Source organism: Phallusia mammillata, chromosome 6 (genome assembly GCF_965637545.1).
Source record: "Phallusia mammillata chromosome 6, kaPhaMamm4.hap1.1, whole genome shotgun sequence".
In the NCBI taxonomy this organism is placed as follows: Eukaryota; Metazoa; Chordata; class Ascidiacea; order Phlebobranchia; family Ascidiidae; genus Phallusia; species Phallusia mammillata.
Window position 1 is genome coordinate 20,716,949 of NC_137257.1, and position 26,854 is coordinate 20,743,802.

General features: G+C 37.0%; 1 protein-coding gene across 1 annotated transcript; it reads left to right on the top strand.

The window, feature by feature from the left end:
* Positions 1–1,060: 1,060 nt before the first annotated feature.
* On the top strand, positions 1,061–24,145 carry LOC145234627 (uncharacterized). Its single transcript, XM_080099339.1, has 14 exons — positions 1,061–1,224; positions 5,947–6,025; positions 7,283–7,366; positions 7,800–7,853; positions 8,262–8,395; positions 8,637–8,696; positions 10,710–10,779; positions 11,080–11,175; positions 13,619–13,672; positions 14,156–15,457; positions 15,702–15,773; positions 16,364–16,599; positions 22,648–22,809; positions 23,269–24,145. The coding sequence occupies exons 1-14, from the start codon at positions 1,171–1,173 to the stop codon at positions 23,290–23,292; spliced, it is 2,481 nt and encodes an 826-aa protein (XP_079955465.1). The 5' UTR covers positions 1,061–1,170; the 3' UTR covers positions 23,293–24,145.
* Positions 24,146–26,854: the final 2,709 nt, after the last annotated feature.

The window sequence follows — 26,854 nt, forward strand, 5'->3', positions numbered from 1 at the left end:
TGACATCCTTATCAAATCACAACTAGTTGACTATTTTCGTTGTACTGCAAACTACCACATACTTTTCTCATTTTGGAGGGCTGGTGTAGTAGAGTCAGTTAGATTTAGTAGATTCAGTTTAAATTTTATTTCAGGCAAAACTTTTCTAAGAATAGTTTGGTGTTGCCTTTACTTCAGTATGTTGACAACTGAAACAAACATCACATTCAAATTTTACTTTGTTCGGTGTGATTTGAAAACAGCTCCACATAGATTTACCAGTTTTGAACCATCCTAATGCACATGAAAATCAAAGCTTGCCCAGCAAAGTTGAATTTTTTTTTCAACATTGCATATGGCCTTGAAGTTTTGTTTAAACCTTGTCAATTTGAGTTTAATATCAGTTGTTGCTTTTTTACTTGGATTTAGTTGGTCACCCACTAAACTAGGTCATTGTTGGCTAAATTCATATTAGCTTTCTGTGCACAATATAATATTGCAACTATTATTTAAATAAACTTGGTATGGTTACTGCTACGAAATAATTGACATGTAAGATTGTTTTCTGCATTGGCCAGCCTGACTGTATTTTGGTTCTTCATGTATTTGACCATTGTCCCACCTTATTTAATAATGTACTATGCACCAATATTTTAAAAATCCCACAAATAAGCAAAAAAGGTATATCGGAATTCACATGTTAAACCACAGGTTCAGCTTGGTTAAAGATTAACATAAAAAAGTTTTTGTATGTTTAATGGTGACTTCTGAATCTAAATGTATTTTATAATTGTAACAAATCTGATATCATTCTCTACTGAATTGAAGAATAATACATGTGGCCCACAGTCCAAGTCTTTGGAGTTACCTTTTTCATAACACTGACACCAAAACCAATGATGTGACCGTTCAATCTGAAGCTTTTTTCAAATAGGTTACAAATACTATATAAATCATACACTGTATTACATGTTTGTTTTAGAGAGCTGTGTCATGTGTTTTTTGTGCCACATTTCCACCGTTTATATGAAACCTAATTAGGTAATACATAATTAAAACTGTTGTTTTTACTTTAGCTTCTTATATTTTTCTGCATTTTAAACTGTCAGGATTTACTGACTGTTGTTGCATCATTACAAACAGGCAGATCTGAGTTAACCTAGATCTGCCTAGCAACTGATTTTGCATTAAATGGATTGGAATAACACAGAAGGTGATGTTCAAGGTGGAGATGATCAAAACAAGGTCAACATTATTTTCCAAACATACAATTGTTTACTGGCCCTATGCAAAACAATCTGTTTGTGTGCATAAATGCGCAAACTTTAATTTTGTTTCGGGTATTTGACATTGTATGATGTTACAATCTGATGTCATGAAATATCATTGTAGAGTTGTGATTACTGTGGGTTTTTGTGTTGGTAGCTCTACCGCAGTTCAGGAGCTTCACATAACACAATTCTACGACTAGATCCATTTTGCATCTGTTGCAAATGAATGCTTAAATGTGTGAAGTAACAAAGCTTTGCACAAACCTGACCTGCCATAAACTTCCGACAAGGTGGCCCCACGTGGTAATTTTTGTAAGCGGTGTGCTATAACGCTTGAAGCGGTGAAACAATACCCGTGAATGAAATCAATGTTGTTTTTTAAATATTGGTTTGAAGTTCGGACTACTTTCAAAAAAGCACATAACAAATGACTGAAGTTGGCCAGTTTCTCGGGTATGCAACATACCAAAGGTTTTCGTCTGGGTATGCCGGGCATACCCATGTTCAGCACCTATGTGTGTACATACCACATCGGAATAAAACAGAATATTTATTGTTATTATAGGTTCCCACCCCTCAAGGGGACACATATTGTTTTTGTCCGTATTTTTTTTGTTTTATTTTTTTCTGTCGAACACTGGTTTGGACAAGAAAGAGTGCTTCAAATTTATTCAAATTTCATCGTTGTTAACCATTGATCCAAATTTGATCGTCCTGAAGTTTGACCCCAAATGACCCAGCGGTTCACCCACAGGCCCCCAAAATGTAAAATATTTAAAACGGCTGTACTGACTACATCATGTAGGAGTTAATTTGTAACTTTTAATAGGATTTACCCATTTTCACCCCTTAAACCCCAAAATATTCGTCTCTGTCTAAAGCTGGTTTGTAACGTTGTTTTGTCAAGAAAGAGTGCTTTCACCCAACAGGCCTCCAAAACATATATTTTAAAACACCTGTACTGTCTAAAATACATAATCTAGGACAATGATTCTCAACCTTTCATGGACCATGGCCTTCAATTAACCCTGTAAGTCAGGGGTCTCCAACTCAAACTTTGTCTTGGGCCAATTTTCGAATTGCTGTGAAGCAGCGGGCCCTTAGATGCCAAAGTGCCTTTAAAGGTGTTGATACTGTGTGCGCCACACCACTTTATTAAAACTGGGCCAGTTCTTTCCAAACTAAGGTCTTTGGTCATTTATTGGTTGTCGCCGCTATTTTCGTTGACTTCCAAGAGGTTATGTCTTTACAATCGTGTTGATCAAGGTTTTTTATTTTATCACAAGTAACAATAAAAGCAATGGTTTGTGCATAATCTAATATCTTAGTTTTGTCTATGATGTCAGAAATGGCTCTTACTCAAGTTTTAATAAAATGTTGGTTAGCCTTCAAAAACGTACAGTTCCTCATCCATATTCGACGGGTGAGTAAAACAAAAAAAGTTGGTCATCTTTGACAAGATATTAATATTTTTTTCATTTGGTATTGACGCCGCGGGCCATGGAAAATTGCCTCATGTTGGAGACCCCTGCTGTAAGTCCTGTGGCGCCCTTAAAAAATTAAATGGCAACCTGTGTTGGAATTCGGTGTTTGTTTCGGCTTTACACAGTTCGTGAAAACCCTTAAAATAAACGAATAGTATGTGAAATAGTCGAACAAATTAGGGCATAAAGTTATTCGCAACACACACTTAATTATGAGCATTGAAAAAGAAAATGGCTTTTAGTGGGTGTTTCTGGTTAACATACACCTGTGGCCCCCCAGAACCCAGCTCATGCCCCCCCCCCCCCCTGGGAGGCCATGGACCCTGGTTGAAAACCAGTGATATAGGAGTTTCATGCTTTCTTGGTTTGTGCAATGTAAGGTACTGTAAAGAATTTTTTTTACTTTTTATTAGATTCACCATTTCACCCCTTAAACCCTGACATAATCAGTTTTAGTTGTTGGCCAGAAATACAAGCCCTAATGTGCTGAAATTTTAAACAATTGTTTACAGTAGGTTACTCGTTTAGTATTTAAAATTTTGCTTTTATTGGCCAAATAATAACCTTTGCAGCCCATAATATCTGTACACTGTCAGGCAGACGGAAGTCCCAAGGTAATTTAATTCACTGGTTGTGACTAAGGTGCTTTAGTGCCGAATGCTCAGCTTGACATCAGACAGACATTTTACAAGACAGTCGTTTCGGTGATTAGAAATCATCTGTATTTGCGCAGCAATGCCATGTCATTATGGGTCCCCTTCCCTGACACATCTTGATTTCACTCTGTTTTTTTCTTTTTTCCTTTTTTTTTTCTTTTTTTTTTCTTTTTTCTGCCGAAGCGTTTCCATGCACTTTTGGCATGAAATCTTTGGTGGATTTGGATGAAACTTTCACAGATGGTAGATATAGTTATGTAGATGTGCCACCTGCTTCGTTTGAGTTAATAACCCCAGTAGTTACCCCGCTAGCCCCCAAAATGTAAAACGTTTTTGCATGTTGCTGCGCACCACAAACGAAAAAATTCTGTGGAGTAACAGTATAGTAAAGGTACCAGAGACTATGCTGCTTGTGTTTGTGCATTACTTGGAGGGCGTTTTTGCACATGCCAGTCAGAGGGATGATAACAGCCTTATGACGCCAGATGTGTTAACAAATGTTGCTAAAAACACCTCTAGTGGCCAGAAATTTGAACATTGGCCAATTTGGATAAAAATTTACACGACTGTTGATTGTGTCATTGTAATTTCATATTTTTTACTTTTGGGTGTAGAACCCCATTAGTTGCCCCACTAACCCCCTAAAATGGGTGAGGTTTTTAAATGGTGTCGGAATTAGATGAAATTTTGACAGCTTGTAGAACTTGTCATTTATAGGTGTCAATTGTTGTATTTAACCCTGCAGCCCCAATATTTACCCCTCTAGCCCCCTAAAATTGGTGAATGTTTTAAACAATGTCCGAATTGGATAAAATTTCAACAGTTTATATAGTGTGCCATTTATAGTTGTCTATTGTTTTGTTCAACCCTTTGACCCTAACATTTACCCCACTAGCCCCCAAAATGGGTCAATTTTTTTAAACAATGTCTGAATTGAATAAAATTTAGACAGCTTCTGGAGTGTGCCACTTATGGGTGTCGATTGTTGTTTTACCCTGTAGCACTATCATTTACCCCACCACCCCCTACAATCAGGTGCAATTTTAAAAGGAGCTGATTGTTGTGTTTAGCCTTTTTTCTCAGACAGAGAAAAACCTTGTATGAATGGAATGAATATTCATAACTATGAGAAAGTTTGTTGTTGTCAGATAAAACACAGTGACCGGTACCGAGCGTAAATAAATATGCTGTTTGGATGAATGGAATGAAATTTGAACAGTTTGTAGTCCATACAGCATATTTATTTATGTTCAGTACCAGTCACTGTATTTTACCTTACAACAACAAACTTTCTCATAGTTATCTCTTGAAATGCATTATTTACAACTTTGCATGTGTGAGTTTCTGCCTGCAGAAACAACCAATGTTATAAAGACAGTACATAATATGGGACCCATTATAAAATAAGTGTAGGAAATATAGTAATGTTTTAAAGTAGGTTATAATGTATATGCAATGGCAATATGTGCTAAGCCACCCTTCTAGTTTTAATAAGTTGTCATGCGCATTTTCAGTCTTTGCGAAGGTTTCACACCTAAGACATGATTTGAACTTGATAAACGTGCTTCACTTTCAAGCAAAACGTTGTTGACCAACATAGGAAAATTTGTGTTTAAAAAACTGACCTTTGATGACAATATCTTGTTTACTGTAAATCCGCACAAACATGCAATTGGGGACCCATTCGTTTTTGTTTGTAAAAGCAACCATATGTGTAGATCAAATAATGTGTATAGTAAATTGGTACATAGAATATAGAACATATAAAATGGAACTATATTAGAAAGGCACCTTTCTAGCTATAGTTGTCGATTGTTGTGTTCAACGCTGTCGCCCCAACAGTTACCCGACTAGCCCCCCAAAATGGGTTAATTATTTAAACAATGTCTGAATTGAATAAAAATTTTACAGACTTGTGTTTTATGTACATCAATGCATTACAATGATTAGATTGTGCTGCACTGCAAAACATGAGCAAAGGATGTGAACTAGAACAAAAATGTATCAATTTTTAGTTGTAAATTTAAGCGCCAATAAATTAAATTTATAGCGACCCCGGAAAAAGTTTAGGCAGCCCCGCTTTGCGTGGCAACTAGCCCCATACAATTGTGTGCAATTTGCCGTTAATAGGATTTGATGGTTGTGTTTTAGCCTATTTTCTCACTCTTTAAACCATTTTTCTGGGGTAAGCATAAAATAGAAAAACCTTCAAACATGTATGAATGGAATGAAATTTCAATATTGTACTCCATATAGCATATTTATTTATGAATAGTACCGATCACTGTGTTTGACCTTACAACACCAAACTTTTTAATAGTTATCTAATGAAATGCATTATTTACAACTTTGCTTGTGTGGAGACCCATGAGTTGCTGCTTGCAGAAACAATCAAGCTTATAAAAGACAGTGGATGATACAGGACCCAATATAACATAAGTGTAGGAAATATATTAAATTTTTGAAACAGATTATAGTGTATATGCAAGGGCAATATGTGCTAAGCCACCCTTCTAGTTGTTCTTGTCCTCTAAAACCAAACATTTATGTGTTCAGAATACCTCAACAAGTGGACATAGCAAGAATACCTCTGCAAGTGGACAGATTAGAATACCTCAACAAGCATCAGAGCAAGGTCAGGCATGAAAATTTGTTTTTGTTGTGCTACACTTTCGATTTTATCACATTATGCCAAGCCCTAAGAACGTGCTATACCAAAGCCTGATGTGGTGTTTTTGTGATGTGGCGTGGCTTCAAAACTGAATTCACCACACAATACTTATGGGTTTTAATTGTTTGGGGAGAGGTAGAGAGAGGCGTGATGAGAGGAGATGAATGACATGTTAACGAGTCTGTTCATGCAGATGTGAACATTCCACTGTACAGTTTTAACAAACAAAAAGGACACAAAATAAAAGTTCCTCTCTGGCAACAATATAACCTTAACTGTATTCATGTTTTTTACCTTACCGATGTTGTGATGGACCTTTGTCCAGAATCTATGGTTTGAATTTCAAAAAGCTACCTGGGCACACAACAGCTCTGACAGAATAAAATATAATAAACTTCTCTTCCAGAAATCAGATAAACCGAAAGTGACTGCTTTAATCATCATGTGGTATAACAAAGATTGATGTTACAATAATTTATGTTCTACTGTGGGTGCATTGAAGAATTTGAAGAAGTTTTTTTTCTTTTATACATATGTCTGTTGGGCAGATTTATTGCTATGTTGGTGCTTTGACATGTCCTATCATAAAGTTGATTCTTTGTTTATCTGTGAACAACTGTGTCTCAACATTGTCCAAAAGCAATCTTACATAATACTTAAAGTAAATGACGTGGCACTTCAGTGAACCTACTACACCAGTTGCTCACTTGACTTGTGCAGCGTAAGGGACAAATCGACAGAAAGTTGCCAGTATTTTTAAAGTGCGAAGTGGGCTTAAAGGGTCTTGGTATAGAAAACTGAGACAAATATATTTTGATGCAAGTACTGATACCAGTGAAGTTGTTGGATACTAAGTACCGGGTACTCACCCATCACTGGCATACATAGCAATTGGGTGCATAAAATCTTTATTTTTATCAGCCTTAACAGCAACATTGAGGGTTATATTCCTTTGCAGACAAATTTCCATGAGCTTTGTAAAATAAGTCAGATTAATAAACAACTTTTTATTGGGTAAAACTATTTAGCACTTTGTGGAGCATGATATTGTGGTGCGTCAACTGCTAGGTTTTACGCAATAGCCTAAGCCTTTTTTTAAAAGTTATAAAAACTCTTTTATCTGTGGAAACTGTATGTGTAGATTTTGAAAAAGCAAAATGTAAAAAACTTAATGAATATGAATATATATGCAATGTGCAATAATATTATTAAACTGTACAGAGGAACCATTGGACCTAAGAACAAGAAATTCATCTTCCAGAGATGTTGGTCAAAATTCCTCTCAAAATTGTTTGGATGAAGAAAGTATGTTATTAATAATAACCTTGATAATTCTTACGTAGCCACCCCAGTTATCACAATAGTATTAACAAAAAATTCCAACATTTGGTCAGAGTTGGAATACTACATATGTGCTAGGTTACTATTTCCTGAGATAAAACCTGTCCATATTACACTGAACAATGTGTTTTATTATGAATGTTAGCACATAACTTTCTCTATTCTCAATAAAAAGAAAGCTGTTGCCATCAAAACATTATATTTTCCCTTATTAGAGAGATGTGCGTACTAAATATTGCATCAAAAGTTCTTAAATATTGATGATTATGGTATGTGTCTGTACTATGTTGTTATTAAATTAATAACTGACATCTCACACAATAAATGTAGCCATTTCTGTATAACTTATATTGCATGTTTTTATTTGCATTGTATCAATACTTTCTTTGTATGCTAGATCCATCCACAATGACAGACAAAAATCCCCCAACTAAGAGACAGAAAAAATCAGGTTTGTTAATGTCACACCCTTTTTACCAATTTCACTTAAGATTTTATAAATTATGATGAAATGGCCTAATGGTGCTGGATTAGAGCTGATGCAACAAACCTATGTATGACTTTTAAACATGCAATTATGTTTTGTGATAGTTATATTATACCAACCATATTTAATTCGAACCAAGGAATTTGCAGTTTGGTTAGGTTAGGTTTTGCACAGCCTACTAACAAAGTATATCAAGTTCCAAATTTTGGTAACTTTCTTGATTGACTGCAGTAATTTAAATGATATGTGATGTTCTACTCTTGGTTGCAGTAGATGTAACAAAAGGTGTGTTTATGGGTGAGTAGAGTGTAAAGTTACATTGTTACTTTTTTTGCCGATGTTCCCTAAAAATACGGTTCTCTTTTTTTACAGATGCCTCAAGGGAAAGTGACTCACCAGAGACATTTATCTGCAGCACTACTATGGTGCCAGAATGCTCCTCAAATACTTCCATACCAAATGTGACCGATGTTCAGTCCATACTCTGGTCACCAATAGCTACAAATGTAAATGATTCCAATATGATATTGAAACCTTCCTCAATTCAGGTGTCAACCCAGCTGACATGACTTCTGTGGTTCAACATAGAAATTATAGTAATTAAACTTGAGCGCTTATTCATGTGGTTAAAATGGATTTCGTGATTAAGAAGATTTTCAGTTCACATTCCATTTGCTGTATTTCAGGTTTAAATATTAGCATGCACATTCTTTATCCAAACATTTATCATTATTTGAATGCTTACAGGTGCCAAGGCAACAACAACCACAGCATCTAAACTGGTTGAACCAAGTTGCACAAATGCAGGTAAGTTATAGTGTTGCTACCTTTGATGTACACATGTGTAAACTTGCTGTTTCTGAGAGATGCTCTATACCAGGGGTATGCAACCTTTTTCGTTGGTGGCCCATGTAACCAATTTCGGACCTTAAGCGAGGGCCATAGATTTCTGTCATGTACACAACAAATTTAATAATTTTCCAAAGCATATTGACATTTATTTTCTAAAACATATTGCGTTTCGCCGTAACACTGGCTTTCACAACAAAATAATTGTTTACTAGACAAAGGGAAATATTATGTCACATTTGGTACAGTAATTACAAACTGTATGGCCCACCAGTCAGAAAACTGATTTAGCTTATACTTGTTACAAATAGTATAGCAACTTGAAAGATTTACCAAAAATTAGTAGAAAATGTTGCAGAATTTTGCTCTGAATCAGTGTGTTGGCGAGGGCCTGTGGGCCGCCGGTCGCACACCCCTGCTCTATACACACATTTACCAAACTACCCACAACTTTTTCTACTTTTTATAGCATATTCACCTGTTCGCGTATTTTATAGTGTATGTTCGAAAACCTGTTCGAAATTAAGTTACATCCCACATTTATTGATTATGGAACTTTAAAAAAATTACATCTTGTACTACTTTTTATTATTTACCAGAGTTGCCCATATACCTAGTTTTTGTACCGATACCAGTACCTCAAATTTTTAACAAAAAGATTACTACAGTAACACAGTAATTGTGGTTCCCGTTTCAAACAACCATGTTTATTAGTTATTCAAAGTTTTACCGTGGATGACCCAGTCATTTACCCACAGGCGTACAAAACATAAAATTAAAAAAAGCTATACTCACTAAACTACATGGTCTAGGAAAGGGGTGAGGAACCTGCAGCCTTAATGTCACATGTGGCCTTTTACGGCACTAAGTGCAGAAAAAAATGATAAGTTTTGTTCTAGTTCACAACCTTTTCTCATGTTTTGTGGTACAGCTTGGTACCTTGTGTCACAATCTAATCATTGTGATGCAATAATTTATATAAAACACGAGTTGTCGAACCCATTGTATGAATGACATATTGTGTCCAAAATAATACAACAGGTACAGGGAAAAATAAATAAATTTACTGATTTCTGCAAACTTGTGAGCTTTAACACGAATTAGATGGGACAAATCAAGTAAAACTTTGGGTTCTAACATGCAACTGTAATAATGCACGCTGAATGGTAAGATTTAAAGTCTACTTGAAAACTAAGCAGTCATATTTACATAAAAATAGTTTCAGTTTCGGCAGTACTTGAAACACTTTTATCCCTATCGGAAAAAGCAGGGTCGCATGTAACAAAAAGCAGGGTTCTCATGCTGGGGTCACTTTCAAAAAAGGTGAAAACCACTGCCCTAGTAGTCCACAAAGTAATTTCTGTGAGACTGCTGAGAGCTCAAGGATTCACAATCTTATTTGTGTAACAAAGACAGCAATTGTGTGCGGAAAGTCAGACGTTTTAGTCTGTGATGTCACAAGCTGCTTCTAGATCATTGGTATGCATAAACAAGGAAATCTAGTAGTGATATAAATACTGAATGTTGTAGTGAAGGTAAAAATGTGGCAGGAAATGTATTTAGGTTTAACAACTTTCTGAGGAATAATTACGGCCACTAAGTGAATTGAAAAGTTTGAACAATATTGTCCCAGGCCTACACAGGTGTCAGTAAAATGTTGATTGATGTTTATAAACACAAAGGTTCCACACCCCTGGTCTAGGAGTTTCATACTTTACTGGTTGGTGCATTGTAAATTATTTTAATTCATGTTGTAACTTCAGATTGCATTCACCCCCAAAAAATTCAAGCCTAAGTGCTGAAAGTGTTTCTTGTAAGTTGAGAAATACACATGTGTGCTTGCAATATCAATCATGTTAGTAGGTCAAATAGTGTGTATAGTGAATTGTTAAAAAGGATATAGAATATATAAATTGGCAGTATATTAGAAAGCCACATTTCTAGTTTTTTTTAATCATTTGTTATTGTCAGGGAGGTAATAAATCTCTTGTTGCTACACAAACTACTTGTCAACTACAAGCAGCTAAGCAAGCTCATGAAGGTGGGGAATTGAAAACGGAATTTGATAGTTGTACTTTTATTTATGCCAGAGTTTTATGACTGCTTTGGACTATATGACAAGTGGTAACAAGCATAACCTTGTACTCAGCCTGCTCAGCTGAAGTTGACTTGGTGTTTCCTTTGAAAGTGTTCATGTGTAAACTATTGCATAGATGTTCCATGGGTTTGTTTATAAACCATTCACTTTTGATTCTTTTTAATTTAGGCAATATTATAGGTTTACAGTTCTGGCAACGGAGTGGTTCCTTCTTCTTAGGTTGTTGCATATCATTTTACACAGGTCAAAGTGCTTTAAACAGCCAAAGGATAGATATGGGAGGAGCAACAGTTGATGGTGGTTCTATAGTTGGAGTTCAAGGCAACTTGACTGTTAATCGTAAGTGTGTTTCTTCGGAGTCTTTGCATTTGTTTATTGAGAAGTATAAATCGAATAAAACCCGAATGAAGCAGAGTTTGGATTTGGTAGAATGTTCTTTCGCTCCCGATTTCGAATCTTTGTCAGGCACATTTCGAGCGCATTGTGGTTGATGTGGCAACTCCAAATTGAACCACGAGAAAACACTTTGACACTACCGAATCGTAGACGCTTTTCTTGGCAACCTTTGCAGCGTCTCCCGCTTACATTGCAACCTCAATAGCACGTATAAATGTCAATTCACAGGCGTTGGTGTTAAATATTGCCTTTAGCACAGCTCCGTAGCCTACAACGCAAATAAATCTTGTACACAACTCTTCGTCATCGGTCTTTTATTCAAAATCGCACGTGCCATCCTCGTGGCAAATGCGTGCAGACAACTCTTGAGCTGTTTCCCTGGGCATGCGTCGCATGTTGCTCTGAAATTTAAAATGTTTACCTAGTAAAGTAACGAAAAATTTGCCTTGGCAACGGAAGGTGCGGCGTTTTGACAGAAATATTTTTTCTCAGTTGGGGCAACGTACGCTTCAGTTGGTCTTCGTAGCTACTTCGGTGTTTTACTTACGGTTCATCTGACGTCTGTCGTATTTTTCGTTGCTTGTCCTGACGCTTCTTTGTGTGACGAAAGATTTTTTTGTTCAAAACCAGGGGTTCCCAACTTTTTTTGCTGCTCGTACCCCTTTGTCAGGTCAGAGCATTCTTCGTACCCCCGAAAAAAAAATATAATGGAAATTTTCAGATATATATTGCAAAATTAAATTCTAGCTGTTACGCAAAACAAAATGGTAGTGACAGTTCATTTAATATGAAAACATTTTCTCTAGTTCGAGAGGTAGCAGATTTACTGCAAGACTACAATGAATGTCCGAGCATTTTTTTCCTAACATTGTTCTTTGTTGTTTATTGCTGGCAGCAGGTAAAAAAAGACATTGTTATGAGACAATGAGGCTTCTTACAAAGGGGTCGTAATGGCATAATATCATTTACAATTCCAAAACAAAACTGACTGTGATATCAGTTTGAAAAGCTGCTGTGTGGCGAAGGAGCTTCGTACCCCTTGATGTTCAATCTCGTACCCCTTGAGGGTACGTGTACCCCCAGTTGGGAACCCCTGGTCTAAACGAAAGGTTAACAAACGCCCTGGACCAATACAGATAAATTCATTTGACAAATATAGTTATTCTTTTTTCCTGTTTCAAACATTACACTAAAGCGGTCGAAGAGCGGCGGCGTCATGTCCGGGTTATGTAAGGGACGTGTTAGAGATTGTAGAGCAGCGCCAATAAAAAAACTCTTTAATAAAAAAAAACTATACGAAATCTGTATAAATAACTAAAATGGGAAAATGCTCGAATGTAGCCTAATTAAGTTTAGGTAAGGGGACGATAACTGTTTTTTTTTCCGCACGCGAGTTTATTAACACCCTTAGGTCATGAGTAATTTAGTGATTAAAATTCGCCAAATATACGTATATTCAAGAAAGGTTCCTGAAACAGTGCGCTTTAAATTTTGACCAGTTGACCTAGCTGTTACCCACAGGCCCTCAAACGTGAAAATATAAAAACTGCAATACTTACTACAAGTATATGACTCACCAGTTTACTCTTGTAATTCAGGGAATTGCAAAGCGATTTTGTAACTTTTTGTTGTACCTATTATTTTATGCTTTTTACCGCCTTTTTATTTTTTTACGCCTTTTTCGCCAAACACTTGTTTCATTCACAGTTTCTTTATGTCAGAAAGAACAATGCGCTTACATTAAACGGTTGTTGATATTGTAACTTGTTTGTTGTTTATAATTTAGCTCCAAAAATCCAGTGATTACTTTAGCAGCCTTAAAATGTGTCAAGTATTAAGTGCCCTTGCTAGACACTTCATTCCCACAAGGCGCGATTGACGTGGGGTGATTCATAAGTTGATGATCCTCAATGGGCTGTGCCTGACCACGCATGACCACGCGTGCATTCTGTTTGAAATTAAGCTGTGACGTTTTCAATAAGATGCTTCACCCTGACGGACGTTACATTTGTCGTTGGTCTATCTGTGTTATTGCTACATAATACTATTGTGTATGTAGTTAGATGTTTTTTTTAGCAACAGCAAGCACATGCGTTTTTAGTTTCGGTTCAATATTGTATAAAAATAAACCTAATAATACTTATACTTTCCATGCGTCAGACCATATTGGTTATCAAATAAAACGATAAGTGCATGTCGCCAGAAGGGTAGCCATAGGTAAATATGTTGTCATTGCCAGTTTGGCTGCCACACATCACCAAAGTGCTGTAGGTCAACATATACCTATTGCAAAAGACAACTGTAAACGATTTGTCATAACTTTTTCACAACTTGCCTTTTTAAGTTGTCAGTTACAAAGACACTAAATCAAGCATATTGTTTACAGATAACTATGCCCGTATCGACCAGACATCAGGTCACCCTGCTGAATCATGTACAGGTAATTTCTTTTGTCGATTGTCTTTGTATCAGTGAATTAAGCAGTCCTATATCTGGCCAAGCAAGTTTCATCTTAGTTATTACAGCAAATTAATTCTGATGGGGATGACTGAGAATAAGTTATAAGATCCTGTCTGATTGTCGCAAAGCCGCTGCTGTTTAAAAAATACTGTATCAAAATATGTTGTAAAAAAGAAGTATTTGTACGGTCACTATTAATGTACTTAATGGATAAATGTTTATTTGTTGCAATTAAGATAAATTTATAAACAAACAATCTTAACATTACCCAGGCCCTTCTTATTGAAAGGCTGAGCAACCGTGACGTCCGATGTAAAATGTTGTAGTAAATTTACAACCATTTTAACGTAGTAATAGTGAAACAGCAATATGGTGAAACTCAATCTATTTATTCACAGCTTTTAACATATTGATTGTGAACACAAAAGAACTTACCTACATTTTGTTGTTGTTGTGTACACAGAAAAGGTATTAAATGAAGCAGCTGACGCAATCCAGCGAAATCAGTTGGAAAAACTTGGATCAGATTTAGTTTTGCGCGGTTTAACTGTAGATCAGTCAGCACTCCCCGAAGTTTATCAGAACTTGGCCGAAAGTAACATTTACCGAATAGAGAAGCCACCAATAAACGAGCCGTTTTATCCATCCACACTGGGAAAAGAAATAAAGAAGTTTGATACTATCAAAAATATAGATTTTCATAATTTACTAGCTACCATGATGAACATTGGTTTTCTTGCTCTTATTGGTCCCGCTGGTTGTGGAAAAACAACATTGGCAAAACGATTGGCAAAATCAGCCGATTTCTTCGTAATTTTTTTAAGATTTATGGATTTGAGTTATGATTTAGTTCTTACTCCTCAACAGCTTTTTATTGATTTTCCATTCAAAGATGACGATCAGACAACTAGAGACAATGCGTTTGAATGGATGCGAAAAAATCAAAAGGAATGCGTTTTTGTGCTTGACGGTTTCGATCAGGCGTCGTGGTCATTACCCAAAGAAAACCCCCCCAATGTGTCGTATAACGATCCTTTACGGATTGAGCAGCTCGTAGCAAACCTTTGCTGCAAAAATTTTTTCAGCAATTCTCTGCTAATATTCACATCTCGTCCACATTCCATTCATTCCATTCCGCTTTTCTTGCGTCCAAAACGTACAGTTGTTGTTGGGGATCTTCCAACAGATGGCATGCGAAAGCTATTTTTTGCACTCGCCGGAAGTCAAGCTAGTTATTTGTGGAAAGCATTGAACACTAATGCACCACAGTTAATCCAACTTTGCCACAATCCTTTGCTTTTACAGTTTGTGATTTACGCTGGTTTGTGTGGAGATATAAACCAGCTTAACACGATAACAAAGGTTTTTAAAAAGGTTTTACTTCAGCTAGAAAACTCTGTTCACAAGCGTGGTTCAAAATTTCCCCAACTTGTTCAACCACTTGGTAAAATGGCTTTCGACGGAATGGAGCGCCAAACCGTCGTGTTTACAAACGGAAATTTAAAAGAGGTCGACTTGAAGGATGTAAATGTACAAGATTTTGTCATCAAGGTTGCTTCATGGACAAACCTTTTCGAAGGAGACAAGGCAACATTCTACTTTACACATCAGTCGTTGCAGGAGATGTTTGCTGCTATATACATCTGCATAATCATGTGCGATTCGGAGTTTAACATCATCATTCACCAGGTTGTCTACGAAAGCCACTGGTCAATGGTTCGACGATTCGTGTGTGGACTTTTGCTTGGAGGTGACCATAAACAAGGTGAGGAACCATAATTAATGTCCAAATTCTTAGTCTATTTTGCGATGTCCTTTTTTTACAAAAAAATCTCGTTTAGTTGCAGCCGTTTTTTGGGTAGTGTCAATGGCATGCACATTCATGCATGAGCAGGAAAGAACGTCCTGTATACCAAACTACAATAATGCTATATTATAAAGCGTTGCCGTTGCAAAAAACAACAGCAGTCCTCTACGTTAAACATCGCAACTGTGCTCTTTGTTTCCAGGCAAATCTGAGATCTTTCGCCACCAGCTGACCGAAATCATGAAAACTAACATGTCTAACGATCTACTGATAGGTAGGTATGGGCATTAAACACATACGCTGTTGAAAATCAATTATTTTTCTTGTCCAAAAATGCACCTTACGGGAATGGTCTGATTTAGTGTTCTTCTTTACAAAGATGTTGACTTTTTATCCCCTAAATAGAAAATAAAGAAAGGATACATAATAAAGAAATTGGCAATTTGTAGGAAAGCCATCCTATCAGTTACTACAATAGATTGACTGTGATACGGCGAACACTGCTGTGATAATTCGCGTTTAAGATTTTGCAAAAAAATATCGTCTTTCTGAAACAACTAAACAAGTAAAATTAATGATTAGTGTTTTTTTGTGAGTTTTTCTTCGCTTTGATTTTTGTCTGGTAATAGTAGATAACAGCTAAAAGTTTTGGATGTGTACAACGTTTCGACCAAAAATACAGACTTCAGAAAATATGGGTATTAAGCATCCATAGATTTAGGTCCTGCACCTTATGTGCAAATATAACAAATATATTGAGCAGGACACGTGAATCTACATCAAAACTGTTTTTTTATTGATTTACCAGCTATTATTGCAACATTTTTAATCGCTTCGACATACTTACTACAATTTGTTTTTTAGATCTGCTCATTGACATACAGGAATGCTCGGATGGTGATAAGGACTTTCTTGCAGAGTTTCTTCCTGTGACGTTTAATTTTGGCGGTACAATTATGTCATCCAGTGCATACTACGCCTTGAGTCAAATCCTTCCGAGATACAATCGACCTGTTATTGAGCTAAGTCTCATAATCTGCGATATAGATTTAGACTCACTGAAAATTATTTGTCAAGGAATAATGAAACTCCAACACAAGGTTTGTTTTGATTGTCTATTCTTTCTTTTGAAAAAACGGCATTAAAATGAAAGTGAATGGCTTGATCTTGTAACGTTGCTGATCACACGATTTAGACCAGGCCTGCACAACACGTCCGCGGGCCGCATGCGAAGCCTTTTCATGCCGCCCGCGGGAGAATTAATTTATTATTAGTTCGGTTTTGAAAGTACGGGCTTGCACGATTCACCTTTTCATTATTGCAGAATAAGCGAAAACAATTTAAGCTTTGTTGTTTACCACACACTCACACAATGGGCGAGTGCTTGTCTGGTCTTGTCTGTTATGGATGTTTAGGAGTAATCACTTCTAAAAATGCACCGTGATGACTGAAAACAAAAAAAGATTGAAAGTGAAGGAAGAGTGTTTAACGCAGAATGGACCAGCAAATACTTTTATTTGTACACTCAAAAATACTTTGCAGCGATAAAATAAGAACTCACGAGCGATCTATTTGCAATAGGTAATTATTATCAGTTGACAGCCCCGATTAGCTCATACTCTAATCGAATAAATTCTTAGATAATAGGTCGCAACACCTAGTTTGCCGACAAGTGGTTTCAGTTCCAAAGGATATATTCTGAAACGGCTTTTTAAACTAATCGTCCAAATCTTGCTAAATTAGACATGAATAAAAGAGCCTTAAAGCAGATATTTTAGGTGTCAATCTTCGCTACGAACATTTATTAAGCTTTCCGGCAATGAAAGTGATACCGCTACCAGAGTTAGTTTCGAAATAGTTAGGGGAATTGCTGCTGCTGGAAAAAGTTTTACAGAAGGAGAATTCATTAATAATGCATATCAAGTGTAGGTTCTTTGAATTGCCCGAAAGAGATAAGCAAATTTAAAAACGTCAGCCTTACACGCACAACTGTACAACGTACAAACATATTGCTGGGACTTTAACCAATCAGGTACAATCAAAAGTAAACGAATTTTCGTTTTATTTGTTAGCTGTCGAGGCGAGTACAGATTGTACTGATACAGCACATTTCTTGGTGTTGATAAGGGGCATTGATATTAATTTTAATGTATCTGAGGAACAGACATGGGGCCATTCGTATTCGTCATTCGTATTCGAATGCATTCGAATACAGGTTTTGGCACCTTCGTGCTGTATTCGAATGATTTTGGCTTTCGTTCGATAGTCCATGAATACAATTCGAATAGTTGAAGTTAACTTTTGAACCAACAATTCATGAATACAAAAACTTGAGTAAATTTATTCGAATACAATTCGAATTGTTGTAGGTTTTTGCCAACCTAAGAATTTGCAAATTCGAATACACGATATTTTTTACGAATGCAATTCGAATTGTTGTCGGCCTTCGGCAAGGTAACAATTCGTAAAATCGAATACATGACTACATTTGTACGAATACCATTCGAATTGTTGTCAGCCTGTGGCTACGTAACAATTCGCAAAATCGAATACATGACTACATTTTTACGAATACAATTCGAATTGTTGTCAGCCTTTGGCAACGTAAGATACGTAAAATCGAATACATGACTACATTTTTACGAATACAATTCGAATTGTCGATTACCTCCAGACTAGAAGTAGTCGAGAATATTTTGCTATATTTTTGCCAAATAGATTCGAATACAATTCAAATTGGCAGTGAATGTGACCTGATTTGACAAGTTTTTGTTTATGTTACGAAACAATGACATATAGAAGTTTAATTGTGACGTTACATAAATGGAATTGTGTTACAAAGCTTGCAACATTGGGTTGTTCTCAGCACATGACAGGTGTAGCGTGTTCATGAAGCAAACATTTTATGTAAATTGGTGAAATTGTTATAACGGAGACTTAAATCAGTCAAGCTAATGTGGCAAAAAAGCTCGTTGGTTTACATTTTTACCAATAAAATTGCAATTCATAAACCCATGTTACTTTTTGATTGAATACCTTTTAAGTTTCGGGGTATTTTATTTCTTTTATTTTCCGCAACTTATTTCTTTTATTTTCCGCAACAAATTGAATGTTATTCGAATTGTTTGCTTCTTACAACAACTGAACAATTCGTGAATACAAATTACTAGAACTATTAATTCGAATACAATTCGAATTGCTACATCTCAAAAAGTACGAAGTATTCATGAATACGAATACACGCTTGGGGTTTATTCGAATAGTATTCGAATTACATGTCGTTGTAGTTTGGTCAACAATTCATGAATACAAATACTTGACTCGTTTTATTCGAATACTATTCGAATTGCTGTCACTCAAAAATTACCAAAGTATTCATGAATTCGAATACAGTCATGCAGGTATTCGTAAAGTATTCGAATACAGGACGCGTGTATTCGACCCCATGTCTGCTGAGGAACTGGCATGCAGTCTATGAATAGTCGGACAACTGGAATTGTCGATTTGCGTTACTACTAACGCAATGGGGCAGTTAAGGGGTCGAAAATTCCGGATGGTGTCGCCACGCAACAGTTACAGTTGTCATAACGGCACAAACGCGCGCAAATTGAAAGGCCTAAATTTCGCATTACTCCGTCAACACAACTCTACTCCGTCATATTTTTACCACTAAACATTGTTATTTGCCAACTTAAATCAACTAAAAATGGATTATTCGAAATGGAAATCTGAGTTAAATAAAAGATGTCCCAAAACAACTGGCAAGAAGGAGGATTTAATTTTAAGATGCGTTGTATTTCTGTGTTTTTTTGCAATAGCTTCTTGTTTTTTCTCTGCATAACTACTTGTACACAGACTTCAGGCTCATGATAGGAATGACAACTTCACTTGTGCTGTGAGCTTGATGGAGAATGTAGGTAGCAGCTCTGAGTTACAGTGGCACAAAGTAGAGTTTACTCAAATCAGCTAGGATCAAATACCACACACAACTGAGGAACAAGTGACAGTTTATTTTCATTTCAAGTCCACATGTGACAAAATTTCCAACAGTGATGTGAAGGTTATTGTGAAAGGACGCCTAGTCTGAAATGTTTATCTGAGTTTTATTTAAGTGGCATTGTACATGCTTCACTGAAAAAAATGTTTCATATAATGTCAAAATAAAACTTGAAAACAGTGGAGAAATTGTAAATTCAGAATGTGAGTGTGCAGCAGGAAGAGGACCTGTTGCTACATGCAAACATCTAGCAGCCACAGCTCTTATGGTTTCCAAATTTCACATCACAAAAGAGCTATCTGTTAAGAAAAGTTATACAGATCAGTTTTAAACGTTTCACCACCCTGCAACACAATTGAAAAGTAATCACTCACTTTATTTATTACATGTACTGTATAGTGGTGACTTGTAAACCTTGTTTTCTACAAATTAAAAAATGGAATGAAACACAACTGAATAAAGTAAGTGCAAGGAATGTTAACCAATGAAAGTTTCGCATAACAGCACCAAAATTTAGGGATATTATTTTGGCAACTGAAAGAAGAAATATGCAAAACTATGTAACTCTAAGTTTGTACTGTCCACAGGAGCAATATGTCATGGCAAAATGTATGAAAAAAGGGCACTTACTTTGTTCAGCAAAACAAAAAATATCCACATGAGTGCGGCAGGTCTGTTTATTGACAACCAACAGCCATACTTTGCTGCAACACCAGATGCAAAGCAAGAGAAAACTGGTTTGGTTAAGATTAAATGTCCATCTAGGGAAAGATTGCAATTATTACCGAAGGTGCTAACTTCCCATATCTGAATTTGTGAGTGACAGCCTTCAATTAAAAAAATCATAAATACTACTTTCAGATTCAGGGACAAATGGGCATTGCTAATAAGCAGTACTGCTACTTTGTGGTGTATGAATTCGAAGATTTTTAAGTTTTCAGATTCAAGGACATTTGGGCATTGCTAATAAGCAGTACTGCTACTTTATGGTGTATACATTTAAAGATGTATTTGTGCAGAAAAATTGCGAATCGGTCATTGGTTTAAGTAATTATATACTAAATGTTTAGTTGATAACATAAGAATACATTATCATGTACTTTTTGGAAAACACACACACATTGTGCTGGACAGAACTGCCATACCCTAACTGACATACACAAAAAAATGTAACACTTATCTCTAACAATACATTGCCTAACATTTGTCCCCATAAAACAAACAAAAATAAGTTTATTTGACAGATGCAGCATAATGAGGCATGGATTGCTTTAATATATTGTATATTTTAGCTATGACTCTCTTAACATTGATACTTTCTGATGCAGTGTGCCTATCCTTTAGTTACTACTGAAATATTTTCAAGCTGGCTTTTTCCTTTTAGCATTGTTAGGGATGTTAACAAATATATCAAAGGATGTAAACAAATATTGCACTCTGATTCCTCTATCTGCCATAATGCTGTCTACGGGTTAAGAAAACTCTGAGACATTTTAGTATAGTACAGAATCTTCCATTACTAGCATATCACTTGTACATCCTCCATGAAAATTACTTAGAAAAGTCACTAGCCCTTTTGGTAAAATTCCAACCAGAATCCTTATGGTATTTTTACATATTGAAAATGTGGAATTTTGAGCTTTAACATTGGTTTTTTTTTTAATTTTTGTGGCATCTAAAATAACTCTGGTAGCAGGAAACTGCTGTTTAAATTTGGCGATCATTGATTGATCAACAACTTCTCGTGCTGGCCATGTATTTCTTTCATCTGATAGAATAAATAAATTATCGGTTTCCACAACTTTTCAGTTTAAGGGTCACAACGCTTGATAGTCACCTTCATTTTCTCATGCAGTTGACTGTTAAGTGGAAATTTATGGCCACCTTTACTTTCCAGGCAAATTGGCACACAATAGTATTGTGACATTGTATCAGCAATATGATTAATTTTTCTTCCAAACGTTCGATTTTATCAGACAACGGTAGCCCCGCAATACAAATCCGCCGCTAACTATAACTGTTGCGTGGCGACATCGTGTGGCCATTTAATATTTTAATTAACTGCCCCATTGTCGATTGCGTTACTACAAAACTATCAAGTGATTTCAATAATTTAATTGGAATGTGCCCTGACAGTGCTCCAGCTATGATAGGAAAATGAAATGTGTTTCATACATCAGTTTATTTGTAGAAAAGTAATCACCCCCACTGCATCATACACCAACACGTTTTGTGCAGCAAGTTGTTGAAGTTTAATTCTGTTTTATCAGTCGTTGTTTCTATTGTAAATTATATCAAAACTATGAAACTCAAGCATCGTGTATTTTAATCGTTTCTTAAAGAAGAGGGTGCAGGATATGGTGATGTGGTGAACCATACCGACATAAGATGGTTAAATCGGGCAAAAGTGCTGAAACGGTTTGTTGCCTTGAAACATGACATCTGTGTGTTTTTTAGCAATGGCCACAAAAGTTTTACGAGCTAAGTGATTCATGATGAAATGATGATCTATTTTTTTCTTTGTGACATTTGTTAACTCTTGAACGACCTAAACATTAAGCTTCAAAGCAGAGTCTTTTAGCAGTTTGCAAAACTTTGAAAAGAGCTTAAACAAAGACAAAATTAAAAATTTACTACTTATGGCAAAACAAATGTTCAGCTTTTTTGGGAGCACTGACATATGTGAACAAACTTTCTCGGTGTTAAACTTTAACAAAAGCAGGCAACGATCCTGCTAACTTATGGCCCATTTGGAAGATATCCTAAAAACATCAAATTCCAGCATCATACCTAATTATGACGTGCTTGTTGCCAACTAATGATGTAATATTTCCCATTAAAATCATTGTATTTTTGTCAATTTTGGTTTATTGGTGTTTCGTTTGGTTTTGTTGTTTCATTGTCGATACACTTTTTCACTGCCAATAAAAACAACAAGGAAAGGATGCTCCTTGGATGGAAATCTTTTACAATGGTTATATACCTCCTAGATTCGAGGGTTGCAGTAAACGTTATAACAACGTTAGCATGCGGTCCGCGACAATTTTTTTTTGGCCTGTTCCGGCCCTTGAACCTTTTTGAGTTGTGCAGGTCTGATTTTGACGCTAGAAATCTGTGTAATTGCAACATCTAGTTGTAAAATGTTGCGCAGATGGAATATCTTGATCTGAGTAGCAACATGTTCGGAGATGGGGGAATCGAAATTGTTTGTGGTTGTTTAAACAATGTGAAGGTGGTGGGACTGTTGGACTGCGCAATTTCTGACAATGGGAAACAGATTTTACGCGACGAACTTCAAAAACGTGGACTTCCCGTAAGATTGTCTTTTCAATGTCTACCTAACTGAACATTTTTCAATCCAAATTCACTTGTTTAATAAAAAAGTGATGTAACCTTAGTACTTCGTAAGCCGGGGGTCTTAAGCACGCGACCCGTGATGGAGCCTTCCAAGGGTTTTTGTGCAGACTATTTTTTTCACTTGTGTATACTTTTGTTCGTCACGTGTCTCTTATAGCACAATTTTAAAGTAGTAAACAACATGATTGCAATGCGTGTTCTGAATTTCTATCAAATTTTTTCTATTAATTATTGTAACAAGTTTTTATCGTGCGGCCCTCGAGTTACCCTAAATTTTGATTTTGGCCTAAAATTAAGTTGGACCCTGACCCCTGTCTTACACATTGTTTCGTTATTATTGTAATCAACGATGTTTTAATATAATTGTTAAGTTTCATTAATTAGAAATATTTTTTTTATTTTTATTTTTTATTAGCTTTCAACTATCTTAGGAGTGTGATAGTTCCGGCAACGATGATGGAATTCGGAGAAGTCAGATCATTAGTGTTCAATATATTTGTTGTCCCATTTACCCCCAAAGCCATCGTGAAATAGCATACCTACCGCCACTTCACCTATTAACATTCATTGATTTTCGTGTCATTTTTTGTTGTCCTAAATAGCCAAGAATTATTAGTTAATGAGTAATTCTACAGCCCCCTGTGGAACGCTGCATTATAGAGGCCAAATTGTTTTTTATGTCAGATGGTAGAGCATGCACTTACCTTATTTCGTTTTCTTCTTGAGAAGTCATATTTTGATGCGTTTCCGGGTATGCAGACATTCTGTTTCTCAAAAAAATTGTTCTGTTTTTGTGTTTTCTGTTTTTCTTTACCTTTAAATATATTGACCAGAAACCCTTGTTCTCCAATCAAAACATCGAATGAGCGCAATGGTCTAGACACCTTTGCCTTTGGTTAAAACGGTTGCTCAGAAAATCCTAACCTTTATCAATCATTATCTACGCACAAGTATTTAAAATAAAGGCTTGCATCAGCTATGTTATCCATATGTGTGTTATCAGTCCCATATGTGTTCGTCAGGTAATAAATAACGAAAAATCAGCAGTCCTAAACGTTTGTTTTAATTTTTACCCAGTTGTTTTAATTTTTAAACACAAAATTTTTAATTATGTGTCCCTTTCCTGAACAGTTTTCTGTCGTATTCTGTTTTCTGTCAAACTTTGTTTGAACCCGGATGAACCAGCGATTCAGCCACATTGCTGTCTTCAAAACTTACCTTACGGAGTTCAAAACTGAAAAAAAAAACAGTCAGACACAACAACAGACCCAAAAGTGGAATTTGATTTCATAGATTGCTTCATCGTAATTTAAAAGCAACGACATAAAGTAAAAGTTAACGCTTATAAGTTGTTCATAATTTGTGCTGGTAAACAACTTTTTACGAACGTTTTAAAATGCGTAGCATATTCAGTAGACCGTGACGGAATGTGATCAAATCATATTGAGCCTTCTGTTTTGTGTCCGAATAAATATGTTTCCAATATAATAAGGTTTCGAAACAATAATCATTTACGACGTCATGTGAAGTCGTACGCTACGCGTGGAATGAAAGCGTAAGTTTTTTCTGTGCCGTTGTACGAAAAATGGCACCTTGTCAAGCTGAAAAGACTCGTTTGACGCCATAAATGTGTGTTCGTAAAACATTAGGTTTCGGCCGAATCGCAATAAACTGAGGGAACCCTAACTTCGGCTTGATGCCTTTGTTAGTTGCCTTCGCACAAAATATTTTTAGAGTTACGCCCTACTTTGTATACGTGCTCTAAAACATGTGGCTAAACACAACTAGGGTTAAATGAATCCCACTACTTCCAGAGTACTTAAGCTGAATTAGCTCATTTGACAACCGCCGTTTGTCAAACAATGCATAGCTTGTATGTTATTCATGAACGCTCCTATTGGTGGCCGTAATATAATGTGTTAATTAGAGCACGTTGTAGCGGCCTCTCTCACTACCGTTATCGTGTGCGTTCGTACTACAGCGAACCGGACAGATTGCCTTCTTTCTCTGACTCTCGTCTTATGCGGCGTATTCGCAAGTTGTGTCATTCTATTACGATGTACCTCGAATAAACACCTCGCTACATTTGGTGACCCCAAGCGTGCAAAAACGTTATTTTTGCATTATGACAGAAGCCACAAACTCAGAGAATGCTGTAGCAGTAAAGTTACCTACGTTTTGGACAGCTCAGCCACGAGTTTGGTTTCAGCAAGCGGAGGCACAGTTCGGTCTAACAAGCATTAAAGGAGATCTAACGAAGTACTATTATGTCGTTTCGGCTCTGGATCAGGACACAGCCAATCGTCTTATAGACCTGCTAGAAAACCCGCCAGACGCAGACAAATACGAGACTATCAAGGCACGTTTGGTAGAAACCTTTTGTCTTTCGCGCCCGCAGAGGGCCATGCGGTTACTTCACATGCCTCCTTTGGGCGACCGAATGCCATCCGCTTTAATGGATGACATGCTTGCATTACTTCGCGATGCAAAGGAATGTTTTGTTTTCCAACAACTGTTTTTGGAGCGATTGCCTGAGTATATCCGCACACGGCTGAGCGGAGAGGAAATTAGCGAATCACGGCTCTTGGCCCGCAAAGCTGATGCGATATGGTCCGGTAATCAGACGCCTACGGAACCCGCACTGTCCAACGTTCGGCGCAATGGTTTTTTTACGACCAGCATAAAAAACGAGGTAGGAAGTCTCGTTCAGCTTCACCACAGGCGATGCCTGACTCAAAGTCCCTCTGCTTTTATCATCGTCGTTTTGGCAGAGATGCGATTACCTTCCGGCAAATTTCAATGGAAATTTGTACTTGCCGAAGTTTCTCGACCGCTGCTCGGCGCCGACTTTCTGAGGGCACATTCCCTTTTAGTTGACCTCAAGCACCGACGCCTCATCAATGCCGAAACTTTCTCTAGCGTCGCACTTGGCAAGGCCTTCCAATCAGCGCCGAACCTTAATGCTGTTTCCTCGGGCACGTCTGTCTATGCTCGACTATTGGCCGAGTTGCCAAGAATAACAACTCACCACTTTTCACAGTCGCTTCCCAAACATGGAGTTCAGCATTTTATTCCCACTAACGGCCCACCCGTGCACTCTCGCGCTCGTCGTCTCCCTCCCGAGAAACTCAGCATCGCTAAAAAAGAATATCACAACATGCTGCAACTGGACATTATTCGACGCTCTTCCAGTCCATGGGCCTCGCCACTGCACATGGTTCCAAAGTCGTCCGGTGGGTGGCACCCCTGCGGCGATTACCGCCGTCTTAACGCAGCTACCCAGCCTGATCGTTAAGCCATTCCTCACATTCAAGACTTTTCGGCTCGGTTGGCAGGTTCTAGCGTTTTTTCCAAAATTGAACTTGTTCGTGGCTACCACCAGGTTCCTGTGGCACCGGATGACATCGCGAAAACCGCGGTCATTACCCCTTTTGGCCTTTTTGAATTCCTTCGCATGCCCTTCGGCCTTAAAAATGCGGCACAGGCCTTTCAGCGACTGATGGACACGGTATGTCAATCTTTGGACTTTGTGTTCGTCTATCTTGATGATATCCTTGTCGCAAGCAAGTCTCTTTCCGCGCACTACGATCATTTAAAGCAGGGACGGGCAACTTCTCCAGTCGGCGGGCCTGATATGGGAAAATGAAGTACTTGGCGGGCCGGATTCGTGAATCGATACATTAATCGCGTATTTATCCAGTGATTTAAAACCGATTTTTGACCACCTAAACTAAATACAATCAAGAACGTCGCAATTACAATACAGTCCAAACAATCTAACTGATACAACATAAAATTATTCACCACAGCAAATGTAATGTATATATCACAGACTTAGATACTGCTGAAACACTAACTAGGCTACACGTGTGGAAACAAAGGAAACCGTGAAAGCAAGCCACACTCAAGGATGGCAGTTATGTCGTAACAATGGATGTATGGTGCAATGGTGACAACCGCGGGAAAGTTTTTTGTTATTGGGGAGCGTTACTGTTTGTTAC